Source organism: Entelurus aequoreus, linkage group LG17 (assembly GCF_033978785.1).
Source record: "Entelurus aequoreus isolate RoL-2023_Sb linkage group LG17, RoL_Eaeq_v1.1, whole genome shotgun sequence".
In the NCBI taxonomy this organism is placed as follows: domain Eukaryota; kingdom Metazoa; phylum Chordata; class Actinopteri; order Syngnathiformes; family Syngnathidae; genus Entelurus; species Entelurus aequoreus.
In genome coordinates this window covers 25,053,738-25,071,837 of record NC_084747.1, presented here as the reverse complement: position 1 = coordinate 25,071,837, position 18,100 = coordinate 25,053,738, and the positions used below count along the sequence as shown (strand labels likewise).

Here is an 18,100-nt window from a genome sequence, read left to right as displayed (position 1 = left end):
GTGTGCTTATTATGCATGTTTTTATATCATGCATGTTTTTATATGTACATGTGTGCTTATTATGCATGTTTTTATATGTACATGTGTGCTTATTATGCATGTTTTTATATGTACATGTGTGCTTATTATGCATGTTTTTACATGTACATGTGTGCTTATTATGCATGTTTTTATATGTACATGTGTGCTTACTACGTGTGTTTGTATATGTACATGTGTGCTTATTGCCTACTTGGTGCTACTTTCCTCATCTCCACTTCTCTACTGTAATTATAAACCGTTCTAGGAATGCTGGGATCTAATATTCGCTGCGATCTTTCAGACTTTGGACATAAATAGTCAGCAGGGAGTGAGCAAGGGGAAGTGAAGTGTGTGAAGTGAATTATATTTATATAGCGCTTTTCTCTAGGGACTCAAAGCGCTTTAAAGATTAAAGTACCAATGATTGTCACACACACACTAGATGTGGTGAAATTTGTCCTCTGCATTTGTCCCATCCCCTTGGGGAGCAGCATAGTGAAACCCAATATCTAAGTTACATTTAAACCAGTGTGGGTGGCACTGGGAGCAGGTGGGTAAAGGGTCTTGCCCAAGGACACAACGGCAGTGACTAGGATGGCGGAAGCGGGGATCGAACCTGAAACCCTCAAGTTGCTGGCACGGCCGCTCTACCAACCGAGCTATACCGCCCCAAAGGTGCATTTATAGTTAATCAAACACCATTTATGAGGATTATTAAAAGGGTAGAGACTTTTTGTTGAAAGGCTCCTGTGGTCTCTGGTGAGGTTTATGAGACCTTTTAGTGTTTTTTTTTCCTTCCCTTTGACCTTTTTAGTCTGACGTCTTTGGCACTCACCCCGTTGCCTCCTCATACTTTAACATTGTGTGTGTTAAAACCGTATCAATGAATATTGCGATAGACACGTAATCAATATCAATAAAAAATGTGTTTGATAAAACCGAATAACCGAGCAACGCAGGAAGTGATCACTGATCAGTCAATTAGGTATCAGTATTAACTAGCAAGTTTGGTTGCGTCATCTTGTTGAATTTCTTTCGAACATTAACACACAATAGGATACATCACATCATTTCATATCATTCCTCTTTACAACCTGTCCGAAAAGGAGTAGGAAGAAGCAAAGCTTATACAATCCTACCCCTATTCTTTGCACTGCGTGAGAAGAGAACGTAAAAATGAGTGCAGCGAGAGGTGACAATGTTTGGGCACCTTACGATTCAGAAGCTACGATTGAATTAAAAATCGATTATTGATGCAGTTTTACATTTCTTTTCGTTTCACTAAATAAACGTTTTTTTACTTGCAACTTTGAAAACCAGTGCATTTGTAATAAGAAATGTTGAATTAATTAACATCACAGTAATGAAATTCATGGACATTTGTTTAAAACGAGAACATACAGTCGTGGTCAAAAGTTTACATACACTTGTAAAGAACATAATGTCATGGCTGTGTTGAGTTTCCAATAATTTCTACAACTCCTATTTTTTCGTGATAGAGTGATTGGAGCACATACTTGTTGGTCACAAAAAACATTCATGAAGTTTGGTTCTTTTATGAATTTATTACGGGTCTACTGAAAATGTGACCAAATCGGCTGGGTCAAAAGTATACATACAGCAATGTTAATATTTGCTTACATTTGCTTGGCAAGTTTTACTGCAATAAGGCACTTTTGGTAGCCACCCACAAGCTTCTGGTTGATTTTTTGACCACTCCTCTTGACAAAATTGGTGAAGTTCAGCTAAATTTTTTGGTTTTCTGACATGGACTTGTTTCTTCAGCATTGTCCACACGTTTAAGTCAGGACTTTGGGAAGGCCATTCTAAAACCTTAATACTAGCCTGATTTAGCCATTCCTTTACTACTTTTGATGTGTGTTTGGGGTGCTAGGGTACCTCCTGGTACCCTAGCACCTCCAAAACCCTCAAATCTAGACTCCAAACATCCCAGAACAAGCTAGTCAGGTTACTTTTAGACCTCCACCCCAGATCACACCTCACTCCAAACCACCTTTCCAAAGTGGGCTGGCTCAGGGCGGATGACAGAGTAAAACAACTTGCACTGAGCCTAGTCTATAAAATCCGCTACACCTCCCTGATACCGGAGTGCATGTCAAACTACTTCCATAACGTAAATGACCGCCATAACCACGACACCAGGGGGAGCTCCACTAACCACGTTAAACCCAGATTCCGATCTAACAAAGGTCTTAACTCATTCTCCTTCTATGCCACATCCATATGGAATGCACTCCCAACAGGTGTAAAAGAAAAGGCATCTCTATCCTCCTTCAAAACTGCACTAAAAGAACACCTCCAGTCAACTTCAACCCTTGACTAACACCCTCCCCGGATTGTAAATAACCAAATGAAAATAATCAAATGTATATACTTGTTCTTTTGCTTTCTGAACTCACTATGTTCTCTGCTCGCTGTACATATCCTACCAAGTCAGACCTACACTGTTTCAATGTCCATTTCTCTGATGACGCAATTGTTGATGACTAAAGTGCTGTTATCAACCAAACCCTCCTCATCCCACCCCCCGGATTGTAAATATTGTACATAATGTAAATAATTCAATGTATATACTCTGATGATTAACTCTTGTGATGACAGTATTATGCTGATAGTATATATTTGTACCATGAATTGATTTACGTGGACCCCGACTTAAACAAGTTGAAAAACTTATTCGGGTGTTACCATTTAGTGGTCAATTGTACAGAATATGTACTGTACTGTGCAATCTACTAATAAAAGTTTCAATCAATCAATCAATCATTGTCCTGTTGGAACACCCAAATATTTAGCTGAACTGCACCAATTTTGTCAAGAGTAGTGGTCAAAAATTCAACCAGAAGCTTGCCAGAAGCTTGTGGATGGCTACCAAAAGCGCCTTACTGCAGTGAAACTTGCCAAGGGACATGTAACCAAATATTAACATTGCTGTGTGTATACTTTTGACCCAGCAGATTTGGTCACCTTTTCAGTAGACCCATAATAAATTCATAAAAGAACCAAACTTCATGAATGTTTTTGTGACCAACAAGTATGTGCTCCAATCACTCTATCACAAAAAAATAAACGTTGTAGAAATTATTGGACACTCAAGACAGCCATGACGTTATGTTCTTTATAAGTGTATGTAAACTTTTGACCACAGCTGTACGTGCTCTATAATCAAGGAGCTGGTCGGATCTCTTGGTGAGGTCAGCCACATTTTAGATCTCTCTGCATTACTTAATTTACAAACAATAAATTATAGATTATTGACATTTACTAATCGATTTCACGCCCATGTCCGAATTGCGATGCATCAAAAAGTTGATTATTTCCCCCACCTCTAAGTGCTTCAGAGAGCGAAGAAATTATAGATAAAACTTGAAAAGTCACCTGGACAGTATGGCAGTTTTTTGGATTTTTTTCAAAATGGACCGTAGTCAGACCAAAGACCACACCGCCTTACAGCTGTGCTCACCCTTTAGAGCACAGCTGTAACTTCCTGGCACGAAACCTGCAGAAAATAGTTCTTCTCAGGTTTCTCTGTTTAGTTTTTCACACTTTGCACTTTTTTTCTTACACTTTATTAAGACTTTCTTACATCTTCCTTTTTTATTTTTTTTTATTTTATTTTTTAAATCTGAAAAAAATATTTGTAAATTAAACTTTTTGTGAAAATACCAGAGACTTTATTCTGAGGCCATATCACCCAGGCCTACCTGGAGAGCATGACACTTTTTTGTATTTTTTCAAAGGGACCAATGTGGTCTGTAAATGATGCAAGGTGCTCGTCCCCACCAAGACCGCTAATACCACACCACCTCACCCTTTAGAGCAGTGGTTCTCAAATGGGGGTACGCGTACCCCTGGGGGTACTTGAAGGTATGCCAAGGGGTACATCAGATTGTCAAAAAGAACTGTGAAAAGAAGTGCAACAATGCAATATTCAGTGTTGACAGCTAGATTTTTTGTGGACATGTTCCATAAATATTGATGTAAAAGATTTCTTTTTTTGTGAAGAAATGTTTAGAATTAAGTTCATGAATCCAGATGGATCTCTATTACAATCCCCAAAGAGGGCACTTTAAGTTGATGATTACTTCTATGTGTAGAAATATTTATTTATAATTGAATCACTTGTTTATTTTTCAATAAGTTTTTAGTTATTTTTATATCTTTTTTTCCAAATAGTTCAAGAAAGACCACAACAAATGAGCAATATTTTGCACTGTTATACAATTTAATAAATCCGAAATTGATGACATAGTGCTATATTTTACTTCTTTATCTCTTTTTATCAACCAAAAATGCTTTGTTATGATTAGGGGGTACTTGAATTAAAAAAATGTTCACAGGGGGTACATCACTGAAAAAAGGTTGAGAACCACTGCTTTAGAGCACAGCTGTAACTTCCTGGCACGAAACCTGCGGAAAATAGTTCTTCTCAGGTTCCTCTATGTTTACATTTTCACACTTTGCACTATTTTCTTACACTTTATGAAGCATTTCTTACATATTCCTTCATTTTAAGAGCGTATTGTTAAGTGTTCAATGTGATTTTACTCTTTTGTTGACATTGAGTGTTTTCCATGCTTGTGTTGACTTTTCCTTTCTGCCTTGATAGCTGAGGGGATTATAATCAGAGGAAGGTTACATTTCAATAAAACATTTTTAATTTTTTTAATTTAATATATTTTTCTTCTGCTCCTAATTTTCCATGGGTCATAAAAAAATCAATATGTATCTATATATTGAGAGATGTAAAACACTTATATTGTGATACAGTTTTCAGCCGTATTTCTGACTTGCATGTTTGAATAACATTGATTAATTCAGCATTGCCGTGAATAAAAACACAAATCTGACTGAAATTATTCGTCCTTTGCATGCAACAGTTGCAAAAACATTCCATATTTTTCTAACGTTTTCCCTCCTCAGTGGCTCGACCCGTGCCCTGTTGTCGAAAGGATGTTATTGTTTTTCTGACTTTTGCTCGCCGCCTCTCGGTTTTGGTTTCCTTTCAGATAGCAGCGGGCGTCAGCAGACGTAAATATCATGCCGACAAGTGATGGTCCGAGCCGCTTCCCCGTCTTTGCGGCGCCCCCCCAAGGACACCACCCGCGGCCTCCGGGTTATGTTCCCGGGCGGGTGGCTCCGGTCCGATCACCGCCACCGGCCAAAGCTCCGCCACCGCCGCCACCGATCAAACCTCAGGGCCTGGTGCCGCAGAGACAGGCCACTTTCAGCCTTACAGATGGCAACCAGGACAGAGAGCATGCTCAGAGCCTGCAGCAGAGAAAAAACACACTCATCTGCTTAGGGGTATCTATGGGTGCCTTCCTGTTGACCCTCATACTCGTCCTTAGTCTCACCAGCGGGGACATTTTAAATGGTGAGTGTTGCGTAGTAGCTCTTAATTTAGTAGCACAGGTGTTGTACAGATGCTGAATGCGCTCTTATTTTAATTTTTTTTTTTTTTTTAATAGAGAATTGCCCTGACCACAACCCTTCTTTGAGCGACTGGAACCCGGGCCAACAACCACAAACGGCGGTTGTTGTCAGGAGGGGAGATTTATTTCGACTGGAGTCTTCAGCGACTTTCCGTTCACTCACCATCCAATCAGGAGGTAAGCCGTGAAGTCATCGTTGGTAGTGGTGGGAATCTTCAGGCAACTCGCAATTCAATTTGATTCCGATTCTTAGGGCGACTATTTGAGTCAGAATCGATTCTCGTAATACAGTGGAACCTCGATTTCACAAACTGAATTGGTTCTTGAACATGGTTCACCAACCGAAACGTTCTTATGGTGCAGGGGTCGGCAACTCAAACAGTTGAAAGCGCAAAAATACAAAATATAATGTGTCTGGAGCCGCAAAAAAATGAAAAGCCTTATTTAAGTCTTATAATGAAGGCAACACTTGATGTAAGTGTCAATATTAGCTTACTATCAAAATTACTTTAAAAGTCTTATATACGTGTTATAATAAAGGCAACACGTGATGTAAGTGTCTCTATTAGCTATATTAGCCTACTATCAAAAAGACTTTAAAAGTCTTATATAAGTGTTATAATGAAGGCAACACATGATATAAGTGTCTATATTAGCTATATCAGCCTACTATCAAAATGACTTTAAAAGTCTTATATAAGTTGAGTTGAGTTTGAGTTTATTTGGAACATGCAAGCATACAACATGATACATCACAATTTCCAGTTTCTCTACTCAAAATGTTTGAAAAGGAAGAGGAAGAAGCAGAGCTTATTTAATCCTACCCCTTTTCTTTCACATAACAGTTGCTAAAACTTTTGTCCACTTCCTGTTCTCAATTTATTCACAATATACTCCATAAGTAATCACAATAAAAATAAATAATACTCGGTGAAGTAAGTTACATTTCATATGGTGAGATGAGTAAGATTATTTTGAAAATGAACGGATGGATGGATTAAATAAATTCAGAATGTTTATCATTGTTCTTCTTCTTTGTACTTTGTAAACACTTTAAGTTTGAAGAGTTTCTTGAAATGGATCATATTAGTACATGGTTTGATTTCTTTGCTTAATCCATTCCATAATTTAATTCCACATACAGATATACTTAAAGTCTTAAGTGTTGTACGTGCATACATACATTTTTCTCTAAGATTATATTTCTCCTCTTTTTTTTGGGAAGAACTGTTGTATATTCTTGGGTAGCAGATTATAGTTTGCTTTGTGTATAATTTTAGCTGTTTGCAAATTCACTATGTCATGGAATTTCAGTATTTTTGATTCAATAAATAAGGGGTTTATATGTTCTCTATATCTAACATTATGTATTATTCTAACTGATCTTTTTTGTAACACCGTTGATGAATGATGTGTACTTTTGTAGTTATTTCCCCATATTTCTACACAATAACTCAGATATGGTAACACTAGCGAGCAGTAGAGAATACGGAGTGATTTTAGGTCTAGAACATGTTTTGCTTTATTCATTATTGACGTGTTTCTTGCTACTTTATGTTGTATATTTTTTACATGAGATTTCCAGTTCAATATATCATCAATCATTACCGGTATACCTAGAAATTTGGTTTCATTTACTCTTTCAATTTCTATTCCCTCTATTTGTATTTGTGTTTGACTTTCTCTTCTACTGTTACCAAATAGCATTATTTTAGTTTTACTGAGATTCAAAGATAGTCTGTTTTTGTCAAACCATCTTTTTAATTTGTTCATTTCTTCTGTTATTTGTATTAGCTTCTGTGTGTTCTGTCCTGAAGAAACACTGTTGTATCATCTGCAAATAATACTAACTTTAAATCTTTTGTAACTTTACAAATGTCATTTATATAGAGATTGAATACTTTTGGTCCTAGTATTGATCCCTGAGGTACACCACAGGATATATTTAGCGTTGTAGATGTGTGTTCGCCTAGCTTCACGTATTGCTTCCTGTTCGTTAAATCATTTCTAATCCAGTTTAAGACCAACCCTCTGATGCCATCGTTCTAGTTTTTTGATTAAAATATTGTGATTAATTGTGTCAAATGCTTTAGTTAGATCTATCAACACTGCTGCCGCACATTTTTTACTATCTATTGCATTGGTAATTTCTTCTGTAATTTCAATTAAAGCCATCGAAGTTGAAACATTAGCTCTGTATCCATATTGGTTTTCATCGAGTATTCTATTTTTGTTTGTGAAACTCTCTAATCTGTTATTGAACAGTTTTTCAATGATTTTAGAAAATTGTGGAAGTAAAGAAACAAGTCCATAATTTGTAAATTGGTGTTTGTCTCCAGTTTTATAAATTGGTGCAACTTTAGCCATTTTCATTTTGTTTGGGAATGTACCTGTTTGAAATGATAGGTTACTAATATACATTAATGGTCCTGAGATCTCTTCAATAACCTTTTTTTTATCATTTCCATATAAATTCCATTACAATCAGTTGAAGTCTTAGATTTGCATTTTTTCACGATTTTAACTATTTCCTCCTGTGTCACATTACTGAGGAACATGGAGTTGGGATTTCTCTCTATGGTATCATTATAGTCATCAATTGAAACTGGGTCTGGAATCCTTTCTTCCAATTTCGATCCAATATTTTCAAAGTAATTATTGAAGCGTTCAACTACTTCCTTTATGTTGTCATTATTTTTGTTTCCGTCTAAGAAGTATTGGGGTTAATCCCTCTTAGTGCCATTTTTAATAATGCTATTGAGGATTCCCTATGTTGCTCTCATATTGTTTTTGTTCCTGTCTAATTATTGACTGTAATATTATTTTCTACATGTTCGTAGTATGTTAGTTAGCTTGTTTTTATACTTTTTGTACTTATTTTCTGCCTCTGTAGTTATTTGTGCTATAAATTTTCTATATAATATATTCTTCTTATTACATGCATTTTTTAATCCTTTTGTCATCCATGGTTGATTATTATTTCTCTGCTTTCTACAGAGTTGTATCCATGGACAACGTTTGTCATAAAGTATTATGAACTTGTTTAAGAAATGTTCATATGCTTCATCAACCTCATTTTCATTGTACACATTGTCCCAATTTTGCTTTTCTAGCTCAATTTTGAAAGCAATCATCCTCTTATAACTTATAACTCTTATAAATAATAGATTGGTATGTTCATAGTAGCATGCGTTGTGTATTATTCTAATTACCCTTTTTTGAAGTTTAATTATTGGGTTTATGTTTGTTTTATAAACATTTCCCCAAACTTCAACACAATATGTTAAATATGGAAAAATAAAATAATAATATAACATTTGCAGACATGTCTTATTTAGCATGTGTTTTACTTTATAAAGAATAAAGTTAAAGTACCACTGATAGTCACACACACACTAGGTGTGGTGAAATTACTCTCTGCATTTGACCCATCCCCTTGTTCCACCCCCTGGGAGGTGGAACATAGCATACATCCATAGCAATGGATTTGGATATTTTTCCCTTTATATATTCAATATGCGGTTTCCAACATAATTTATGATCAGTTATTATTCCCAAGAATTTAGTTTTATATATTCTATCAATTTCCATAAGATTTAATTTTAATGTTGCTTCACAATTTGTCCTTGCACCACTAAACACCATAAATGTAGTTTTCTTATCATTTAATGATAACTTATTAATATCAAACAATTTTTTAGCTGAAACAACTCAACCTCTATTATCCTCAACACTTCCTTCAAGTCTTCTCCTAAACAATATACATTTGTATCATCTGCAAACATAATACATTTAAATTGATTAGATACTGAACAAATATCATTTAAATAAAGTATAAATAACTTAAGTCCCAATACCGAGCCTGGTGGAACCCCACAAGTTACTCTTCTTGGCTGTGATTTAGTCTTATTAATTTCCACATATTGAGATCTATTACTTAAATAACTACTTAACCACTGTTGTGAAACACCTCTTATACTATAGTTTTCCAATTTTTGCAGAAGTAAGGAATGATCGATTGTGTCAAAAGCTTTACATAAGTCAATAAATACTCCAACGGTGTGTTTCTTTTTTTCTATTGCTGTAGCTATGTTTTCTACAAAGTCCATCGCCACTCGGGATGTCGATCGATTACTCCTGAACCCGTACTGATGGTCATTCAGTAGCTCAAGTTTGTCAATGAACTTATCAAGTCTATTTACAAATAATTTCTCAAGAATTTTTGCGGATTGAGGTAGTAGAGACACCGGTCTATAATTTGAGACCATATGTTTATCACAATTTTTATAAATCGGAATAACTTTAGCAATTTTCATTTTGTCAGGAAAATTTCCAGTTGATAAAGATTTATTACATATACAGGTATAAGTAAACGGCTTCAAGACACAATCCATCACTTCTTTAACAAGTGACATATCCACGTTGTTACCATCGACAGATTTTTTTATATCATTCATTCGTTTATCCTGATCCATTTCATCTATGATATTCCACAGCATGTTGTTGTCTTCTTGAAGGGTCCTCATTTGTTGGCGCATTTCATAGAAGTCCTTTATGTTGTTATTCTGAGTTTGCAGACTTTCTATATTTTCCTGCAGACTTTTCAGATCTTGTTTGTATTCTGTTGTTGCTTTTCTCAGATCTTCTTTCATTTCTTCTTTTATTTCTTCTTTAAATTCTCTCATTGCTTTTTCCACTTTTCCAAAGTCATGGATTAGTTTTTGTAGTATCCCGTCTTGATTCCCATCATGTCCTGTGTCCAACCTCAAATCTTGTTCCACCTTGTGTCCTTGGTCAGCTGACACCGAACGTTTCGGGATTTCAGTTCTTTTAGCTTTGGCATCGCGGCGGGTCGCTGACGTCAGTGCCTCTTGTGTTTTGAACGGCAGTTGCTTCTTTAGTGACTTGCGGGACTTTTAACTTGTTTGTTTCAACAATTTCGTACCTTCCGCCGTTCAGAGATCAATTTGAGGTGTCAGCCTGTCAACTTATATCACTATGCGTCGTCGAAAGCACTTTAAAACCGCTATAGACTCGCCGTAGCTTTTGGTTGCTAGGCAACCGCTTTGACTTGTGTGTTATAATGAAGGCAACACATGATGTAACTGTCTATATTAGCTATATTAGCCTACTATCAAAATGACTATGTGTTGCAGGATGATGCAAACATTTGTTGACAGAAATGTTGAAATGTAATATTTATTCTACACATTTTTACAACATTTACCATGAATTGATTAACGTGGACCCCGACTTAAACAAGTTGAAAAACTTATTCGGGTGTTACCATTTAGTGGTCAATTGTACGGAATATGCACTGTACTGTGCAATGTACTAATAAAAGTCTAAACCAATAAATCAATCAAATTGGAAAACATTAGTAAAACTTCTCAGAGGGTGCGATAACTCCTGGAAATGACTGGCTTAGAATGGCCAAAGGTATAGATGTGTGTGTCCAAGTTAAAGGAAACGGCTGGCTGTCTTCTTCTAATAGATTTAATACAACCTTTGCAAGCTGGGTAACGTTTGCTGTGGTCTGGAACAACATGACACACAAACAACTATCATAAATTACAGATAATAAATGATAAATGATAAAGAAATGGGTTATACTTGTATAGCGCTTTTCTACCTTCAAGGTACTCAAAGCGCTTTGACAGTATTTCCACATTCACCCATTCACACACACATTCACACACTGATGGCAGGAGCTGCTATGCAAGGCACTAACCAGCAGCCATCAGGAGCAAGGGTGAAGTGTCTTGCCCAAGGACACAACAGACGTGACTAGGATGGTAGAAGGTGGGGATTGAACCCCAGTAACCAGCAGCCTTCCGATTGCTGGCACGGCCACTCTACCAACTTCGCCACGCCGTCCCTATAAATGTGTCATGAGACATGCAAATATAAATTAAATACACAGACGACATAAGTAAAGGACATTAAATGAGCTCAAATATACCTACAAACGAGGCATAATGATGCAATATGTGCTTACAGCTAGCCTAAATAGCATGTTAGCATTGATTAGCTTTCAGCCATGCACTGAACAAATATGCCTGATTCGCACTCCAACAAGTCAACAAAGCTCACCTTTGTGCGTTCACGCACAGCATAAAACGTTTGGTGGACAAAATGAGACAAAGGAGGAGTGGCATAAAACACGTCTTTCTGTGGCAACGTCGGAGAAAGTTGTATGTGTTCCAGGACTGCCGAAATTAGTAGGACAAAATGGTGCTCGCCAAATACTGTCTTCAGTGAAGCATGTCTAATACAAACAGTGGGATTTCTAACAATTAGGAAAGTTTGTGTCATGTTTGTCCTCCTACAAAAACTGTATGAAAACATATTTTTCCCTCATCTTTTTTCATTTTCATACATTTTTTAAAAACCTCCAGGGAGCCCCCGGTATAGTGAAACAGATTTCCCCATAAGAAACAATGTAAACATGAATAATTGGTTTGAGCCTCGACAAAAGTCACTATTTAATAATAAAAAATGCACACTTTAAAGACACTAACTGTACTGTATATGAGGGCTGCAAGATTTTGAGAAAAATACTAACTTCGATTATTTTTCTCCAAAATTGCGATTATATTGCACTTTTATATTTTTTACATAAAACTGCATAGAACTGCAAAAATAATGAGTGAAGAAATAGCTGTTACATTTTGACTGTCAATCAACACATTCTCTTTTGATCTTTTGTATACATCAAGCTCTTAAACTGAAGAAATATTCGATTAAAACTCTACAGTGATTATAATATAATGTAATCATAAAATACAATAATGCAAGTAGTCATTTAAAAGGATACACACTTTAATTTCTCATTACTGTAGAACTGTTCACCATTTTACTGTAATCAGAAGATAAACAATTTTGTTCTCCTAAATAAAAAAAGAAAATGAAAGACTAATTTCTGTAAGCAAAAATTTAACCTGAATACATATTGAACATCTGAAAGTGCATTTTTTTCCCAGATGGAAAAATGAGGTCGGACGTTGTGTTTATTGCTATCACGTGATCGCGACAGCATTTTCGCTCATTCGTCCATGTTGATGGGCTCATATTGCCCATCCGATTTGAAGCTGAAATATTCCTGCAACAGGACATTTGGCTTTAAAATCCTTTTCCTCCTAATTTGTGTTAGTTTGCGGACCTTCTCATCGGCGAGTCGTGTTGGCGGCAGCGCCCTGCTTTCGTTTCCACGCTCAGGTGCTGAGAGCGTTGCATAAAGTCAGACGTCTTTCTTACTGTTTGAAGCGAGGGACAAACAAACGCGAGGCTCAATAATTCTGATTGGTCAACATGTCTGTCGCTCAAATGCCGGTCAACGGCGGAGAAAAATAAGCATAACATAAAAAACTCAGCCTCTTTCAGTTATTAACCACACTAATTAAAACCTCGATGTCGATTTCGATTAATTGTGCAGCCCTACTGTATATGTATCAAAGCAACATAATGTCTTTTTTTTATCCAAACACAACAACAGCTAGCTTAACTGTCAACACACACACATGTCTCTTTGGTGCTCTCCAAAATATTACCAAACATGTTGCTACAACAATAAACAAAAAAGGCCTTTTACCTTGTGTCTTTGAATATTTTTGGCATTTGTTTAACAGTCTGGGAGTGGTGAACAAGGAGAGCGTCACCTTCCAGCCATCGCGAGCGTTACAGGGTTTCCCCTTAATGTAATTGAATGTGGTGTGGCGCCATTTTTATTACCGCCACACCTTGAACTTTTTTTTTTTTTTTTTTACTTGAAAACAATTTAAAGTATTACAATGTATTGTAGCCCCTATAAAAAAAAATCACACAAAGTCTGATGCTATTTTTAACTTTTATTACCAATCTTATGATAACAAAGCACAATTCCAAAAGGTTTTACCTCCTGTGCAAACACTTTCATAGCCGTGAGTCTGCGCTTCCCCCGACACACAACAACGATTCCTCATTTTCCGCCAAACACCTTTTGAGGTACGTGTTTGTAAACATGGGAAAAGTTAACATCAAATCCAAACCACACGAACATAAAATATTAACATTAGCTGACCATTACAGTATGAATTTATATATATATATCTATATATATATAGATATATATATTAGGGGGGTGGGAAAAAATCGATTCAAATTCGAATCGCGATTCTCACGTGCGATTCAGAATTGATTCTCATTTTTAAAAAATCTATTTTATTTATTTATTTAAAAAAAATATATATATATTTTAATTAATCAATTTAACAAAACAAATACACAGCAATACCATAACAATGCAATCCAATTCCAAAACCAAACCCGACCCAGCAACACTCAGAACTGCAATAAACAGAGCAATTGAGAGGAGACACAAACACGACACAGAACAAACCAAAAGTAGTGAAACAAAAATGAATATTATCAACAACACTATCAATATTAGTTACAATTTCAACATAGCAGTGATTAAAAATCCCCCATTGACATTATCATTAGACATTTCTAAAAAAACAAAACAACTAACAATAGTGTCACAATGGCTTACACTTGCATCGCATCTCATAAGCTTGACAACACACTGTGTCCAATATTTTCACAAAGATGAAATAAGTCATATTTTGGGTTCATTTAATAGTTAAAACAAATTTACATTATTGCAATCAGTTGATAAAACATTGTCCTTTACAATCATAAAAGCTTGGTAAAAAAAAATGGTAAAAAAAAACGTATACATACATTTAAAAACAAATCTGTTACCATGCATTGGTTTTAACATTCGATGATGTCATGGTAACCACGACCCCACTACCAGAGGTGTCTTGGCAGTCTAGGGGAGACCCTGTGTTTGCACAAACGTGTCTCGGTACTGCGACCTCTTCGCTGTGATAAAGGTCCCCTCTGGCATATTTTTCCAAAAAAGGCTCCACACTGTGTATGGAGATACACAATTAGCTGCTAGCCGATTGCCATACAATTTGTCAGCCAGAGGGCATCGCCTTTGTGATCAGCATAAGGGACAATAAACGGCAATGGCAATCACATACTTTTTCACAAAATAGGGCTGATATTGAACAATGGCCGATCACATCCCTATTCTGTGTGTGTGTGCGTAGCGTCCTTTTACTGGATGGAAGCACTCACTCTTTTTCTTTTTCTTTCGCAGGCCGTGTAGTATTTGCAGACAATGCCGACGGCTCCAAGAACATAACCTTGAGAACACGACACATCTTGATTGAAAAAGGCGGAGCCCTTTACATCGGCGCACCGAAATGTCGCTACCGTTCCTACGCCGCCATCGCCCTGACGGGGCGCTCCGACAGCAAGGAGATCCCCAAAGTACCCGATCTGGGACGAAAGTTCATCGGCGTCATGAGTGGCGGGACCCTGGAGCTCCACGGCACAGAGCGAGTTTCCTGGTCTCTGTTGACCCAGAGCGTGCCGGCCTCGGGCCTGACGACGGGAGGCTACGCCTTCCAGCGCAACTTCAGCAGAGGCATCAACCTGCGTGTGGTGGACCAGGACACGTCCGATATCCTGCTCAGGGAACGTTACGACACCCACGAATCACGAAACGACAGTCGACGACTCACCCAGCTGCTCCGCGGCCTGCCGGTGGGTCGCATTGTCACGCTCGCTGTTGGAGACTCGGCCGTCAAAAGTCTTCTGGAGGAAACTAAGAAGGCGATTGAAGAGACGCTTGGCAGCAGCTACGTCTACGACCTCAAGTACAGGTGAGGAAGCTTTTTGCAAACGCGGTGGATTTGCTGTTGTACGGTATACCGGTACTAGTAAAGTACCGCAATACTAATGAATCATAAACGGTACTATACTGCCTCTAAAAAGTACCTGTTCCCCACTTTTTTATAACATTTCTGGTTTGACGAGCAGAGGAGCATGTTTGGCAGCGCACAATCATGGAGTACTTACAAGCAAACACAGTGTGGAGACATTAAAGGGAGAATGGACGCATTTTGGCTTAAAAAACTTACGATAAAGGTGAAGCTATAACACTGAAACGCCCTCAGGAAGAGGTACTTTAAACATGGCTAGCTAGCTAGCGGCTAACGTCCATCCGCAGTCGGCAGTGTTTTAGCTACTTGTAAATCACTAATCCTCGCCTCCATGGTGACAAATAAAGTAAGTTCCTTACAAGTATCATCCCGGCAGGACGAGGAATAGCTAAACATGCTTCACTACACACCGTAGGAGGAAAGAATAGCCAACTGCTAACAGCAAGCTAGCGCTCCTCAATACAAATACTATGGGTGGATCTATACCTGACATCCACTGTAATGATACCAAGTACAAAAACATACCTAGTCGATACTACCATGATTGCATCAATATTTTTTAGCATCACAAAATATTTTTCCGTTTTTTAAATTTGTATTTCTATTATGTTTATAAACTCAGAAAATACTTCCCTGGACACATGAAGACTTAAATTATGACCAATGTATGATTCTATAACTACTTTGTATTGGATTGATACCCAAATTAGTGGTATCATCCAAAACTAATGTAAAGTAACCAAACAACTGAAGAATAAGTTATTATTACATTTGAACAGAAGTTTAGATAGAACATGTTAAAACAGAAAATAAGCAGATATTAACAGTAAATGAACAAGTAGATTAATAATACATTTTCTAACACTTGTACCTCATAATGTTGACAAAATAATAGAATGAGAAATGACACGATATGTTACTGCATATGTCAGCAGACTAATTAGGAGCCTTTCTTTGCTTACTTACGACTAAAATAGAAGTTGTCTCACATGTTCACTATTTTATTAATGGACAACATTGTGCTTGGATATGTTTAATGTACCGTAATATTTTTTTTGTTAAAGACAATGTCATTTTTGTGGTCCCCTTTATTTAAAAAAGTATCGAAATACATTTGGCCACTTGTTTCCTGGCCTGATCGTGGTAAACAAATTTCCGCAAGGTAGGAGGACTATTATTAATAATCCGAATAGTTTTATTTTAAATTATAAAAAAACTGTTAAACTATGTTTTTCAGCATAATTTAAATATGAAATAACACCCATACAGTCACCTTTACACTCGTTTCACCTCGGGCTGGGCAGAATACTGGTATTACGAATTATACCAGTCTATTTTAAAAAGAGAGATATATTTGACACAATACCGCCATACCGATATATGTAATCCTTAATTTGTTGACGCGGAAGTCTCTCTGCTCTTTGTGTCTGCGCTGGGTACTGTGCCCCGTAAGGCGGGGTAGGGGGCGCGCTCACTTGACACAAACTCCAGTACGAGGAGAGTGTGAGGCATACCTGTCAACCTTCCCGTGTTTGACAGGGAAATCGCAGATTTTGTCTTTTTATTTTTTGTTCCCCGGGATTTTGCCCTCAATGAAAAAATAACCTTCAGCAGTATTGTCAGCGATCGGGGCCGTTTGACTCAAGCCTTGGCAAAACTCGTTCATGACAGCAGCGTGGCGAGTTGCAATTTACCTGATTCTAACAAATCAACAACGGCTGCACCTGAAAACGATGGTGAATAAATTTCTGCCAAAATACAAAACTTTGCATAAGTAGATATGTTCTGAGTTGCAAAAAACAGATTTAAAAAGCTGCCAAAAATTATTTGTTATATAAGCTTACCAGTCACAAGTACCGTATTTTCCAGACTATAACGCGCACTGGTATATAAGCCGCACCCACTTAAATAAAACATGTTTCCATATATAAGCCGCACTGAACTATAAGCCGCAAATATATACGTTGTGAAATAAGTTATTTACAAAGAAAGATTTTGTAAATGTTTATTTACATACCTTAATTGTTTCCAAACGGTGTCTGTAACACGGCAGTAAAAGGGCCGATCAAATTAAACAGAAGTCATCGTCATGGACCCACTAGCTGTGGAAGCTCGCTCTCCAATCAGCTAAACAGACTCAATAACTCCACGGTGACGTTTTAGTGAATTTACTGAGGAATTTGTGAAAAATGCCGTTGTAAGTTAATACTAACCCAGACACTCGTAGACGTGTTAGCATATTAGCTAAAGCTAACAACACTACCTTCATAACATTACGATAGCACGTATTCATGAAAACAGACATCAAACATGGCAAGGTTTAGTAAGTATGAGTTGTTTTAGTTATATTGTAAAACTTAAACATTGCTTGGAGTGATGAATGAAGAATTCATACGAGTAGAAACGCTATGGACGGCTAGAAGACTGAACGGTAGTGGTAGTTCAGGCTGAAAGTACTAAATGGAAGGACACTGCAGCACCTGCAGGGAGCAAACTTGTCCAAAAGATGGCGCCATAGAACAAACAATAACAAACCCTAGCAGTTTTTTTTTAACTATTTGCATTGCGGCCGTCAGCAAAGAAAAATCCGTAAATTAGCCGCAGCGGTTTATAAGGCGCAGGGTTCTAAATGTAGGAAAAAAGTAGGGACTTAAAAGTCCAGGATTTACAGGATTTAGCTCAAGAAGCACTGCCACAACAGAGGTGTACAAAATGTGGATGTGTGTTTGGCTGCAGTGGCAATGTTGACACCTGCCACACAGCATCCTGCAGTTGACAGCTTGGTGTTTCTGGCTTAAATTTTAGGGAACAAAAAAAAATCTAAAAAAAACTACTGCTGCTAAAGTT

At 37.2% G+C, this 18,100-nt stretch overlaps 1 protein-coding gene across 1 annotated transcript in view; it reads left to right on the top strand.

Moving 5' to 3' along the window:
* The window catches only part of cemip2 (cell migration inducing hyaluronidase 2), a 138,507-nt gene that overhangs the window by 19,275 nt on the left and 101,132 nt on the right, over positions 1–18,100 (top strand). The window contains exons 2-4 of the mRNA XM_062025372.1: positions 5,052–5,419; positions 5,514–5,654; positions 14,626–15,193. Coding sequence (XP_061881356.1) covers positions 5,083–5,419; positions 5,514–5,654; positions 14,626–15,193 — 1,046 coding nt within the window. The 5' untranslated portion in view covers positions 5,052–5,082. The remainder of the gene's footprint in view (positions 1–5,051; positions 5,420–5,513; positions 5,655–14,625; positions 15,194–18,100) is intronic.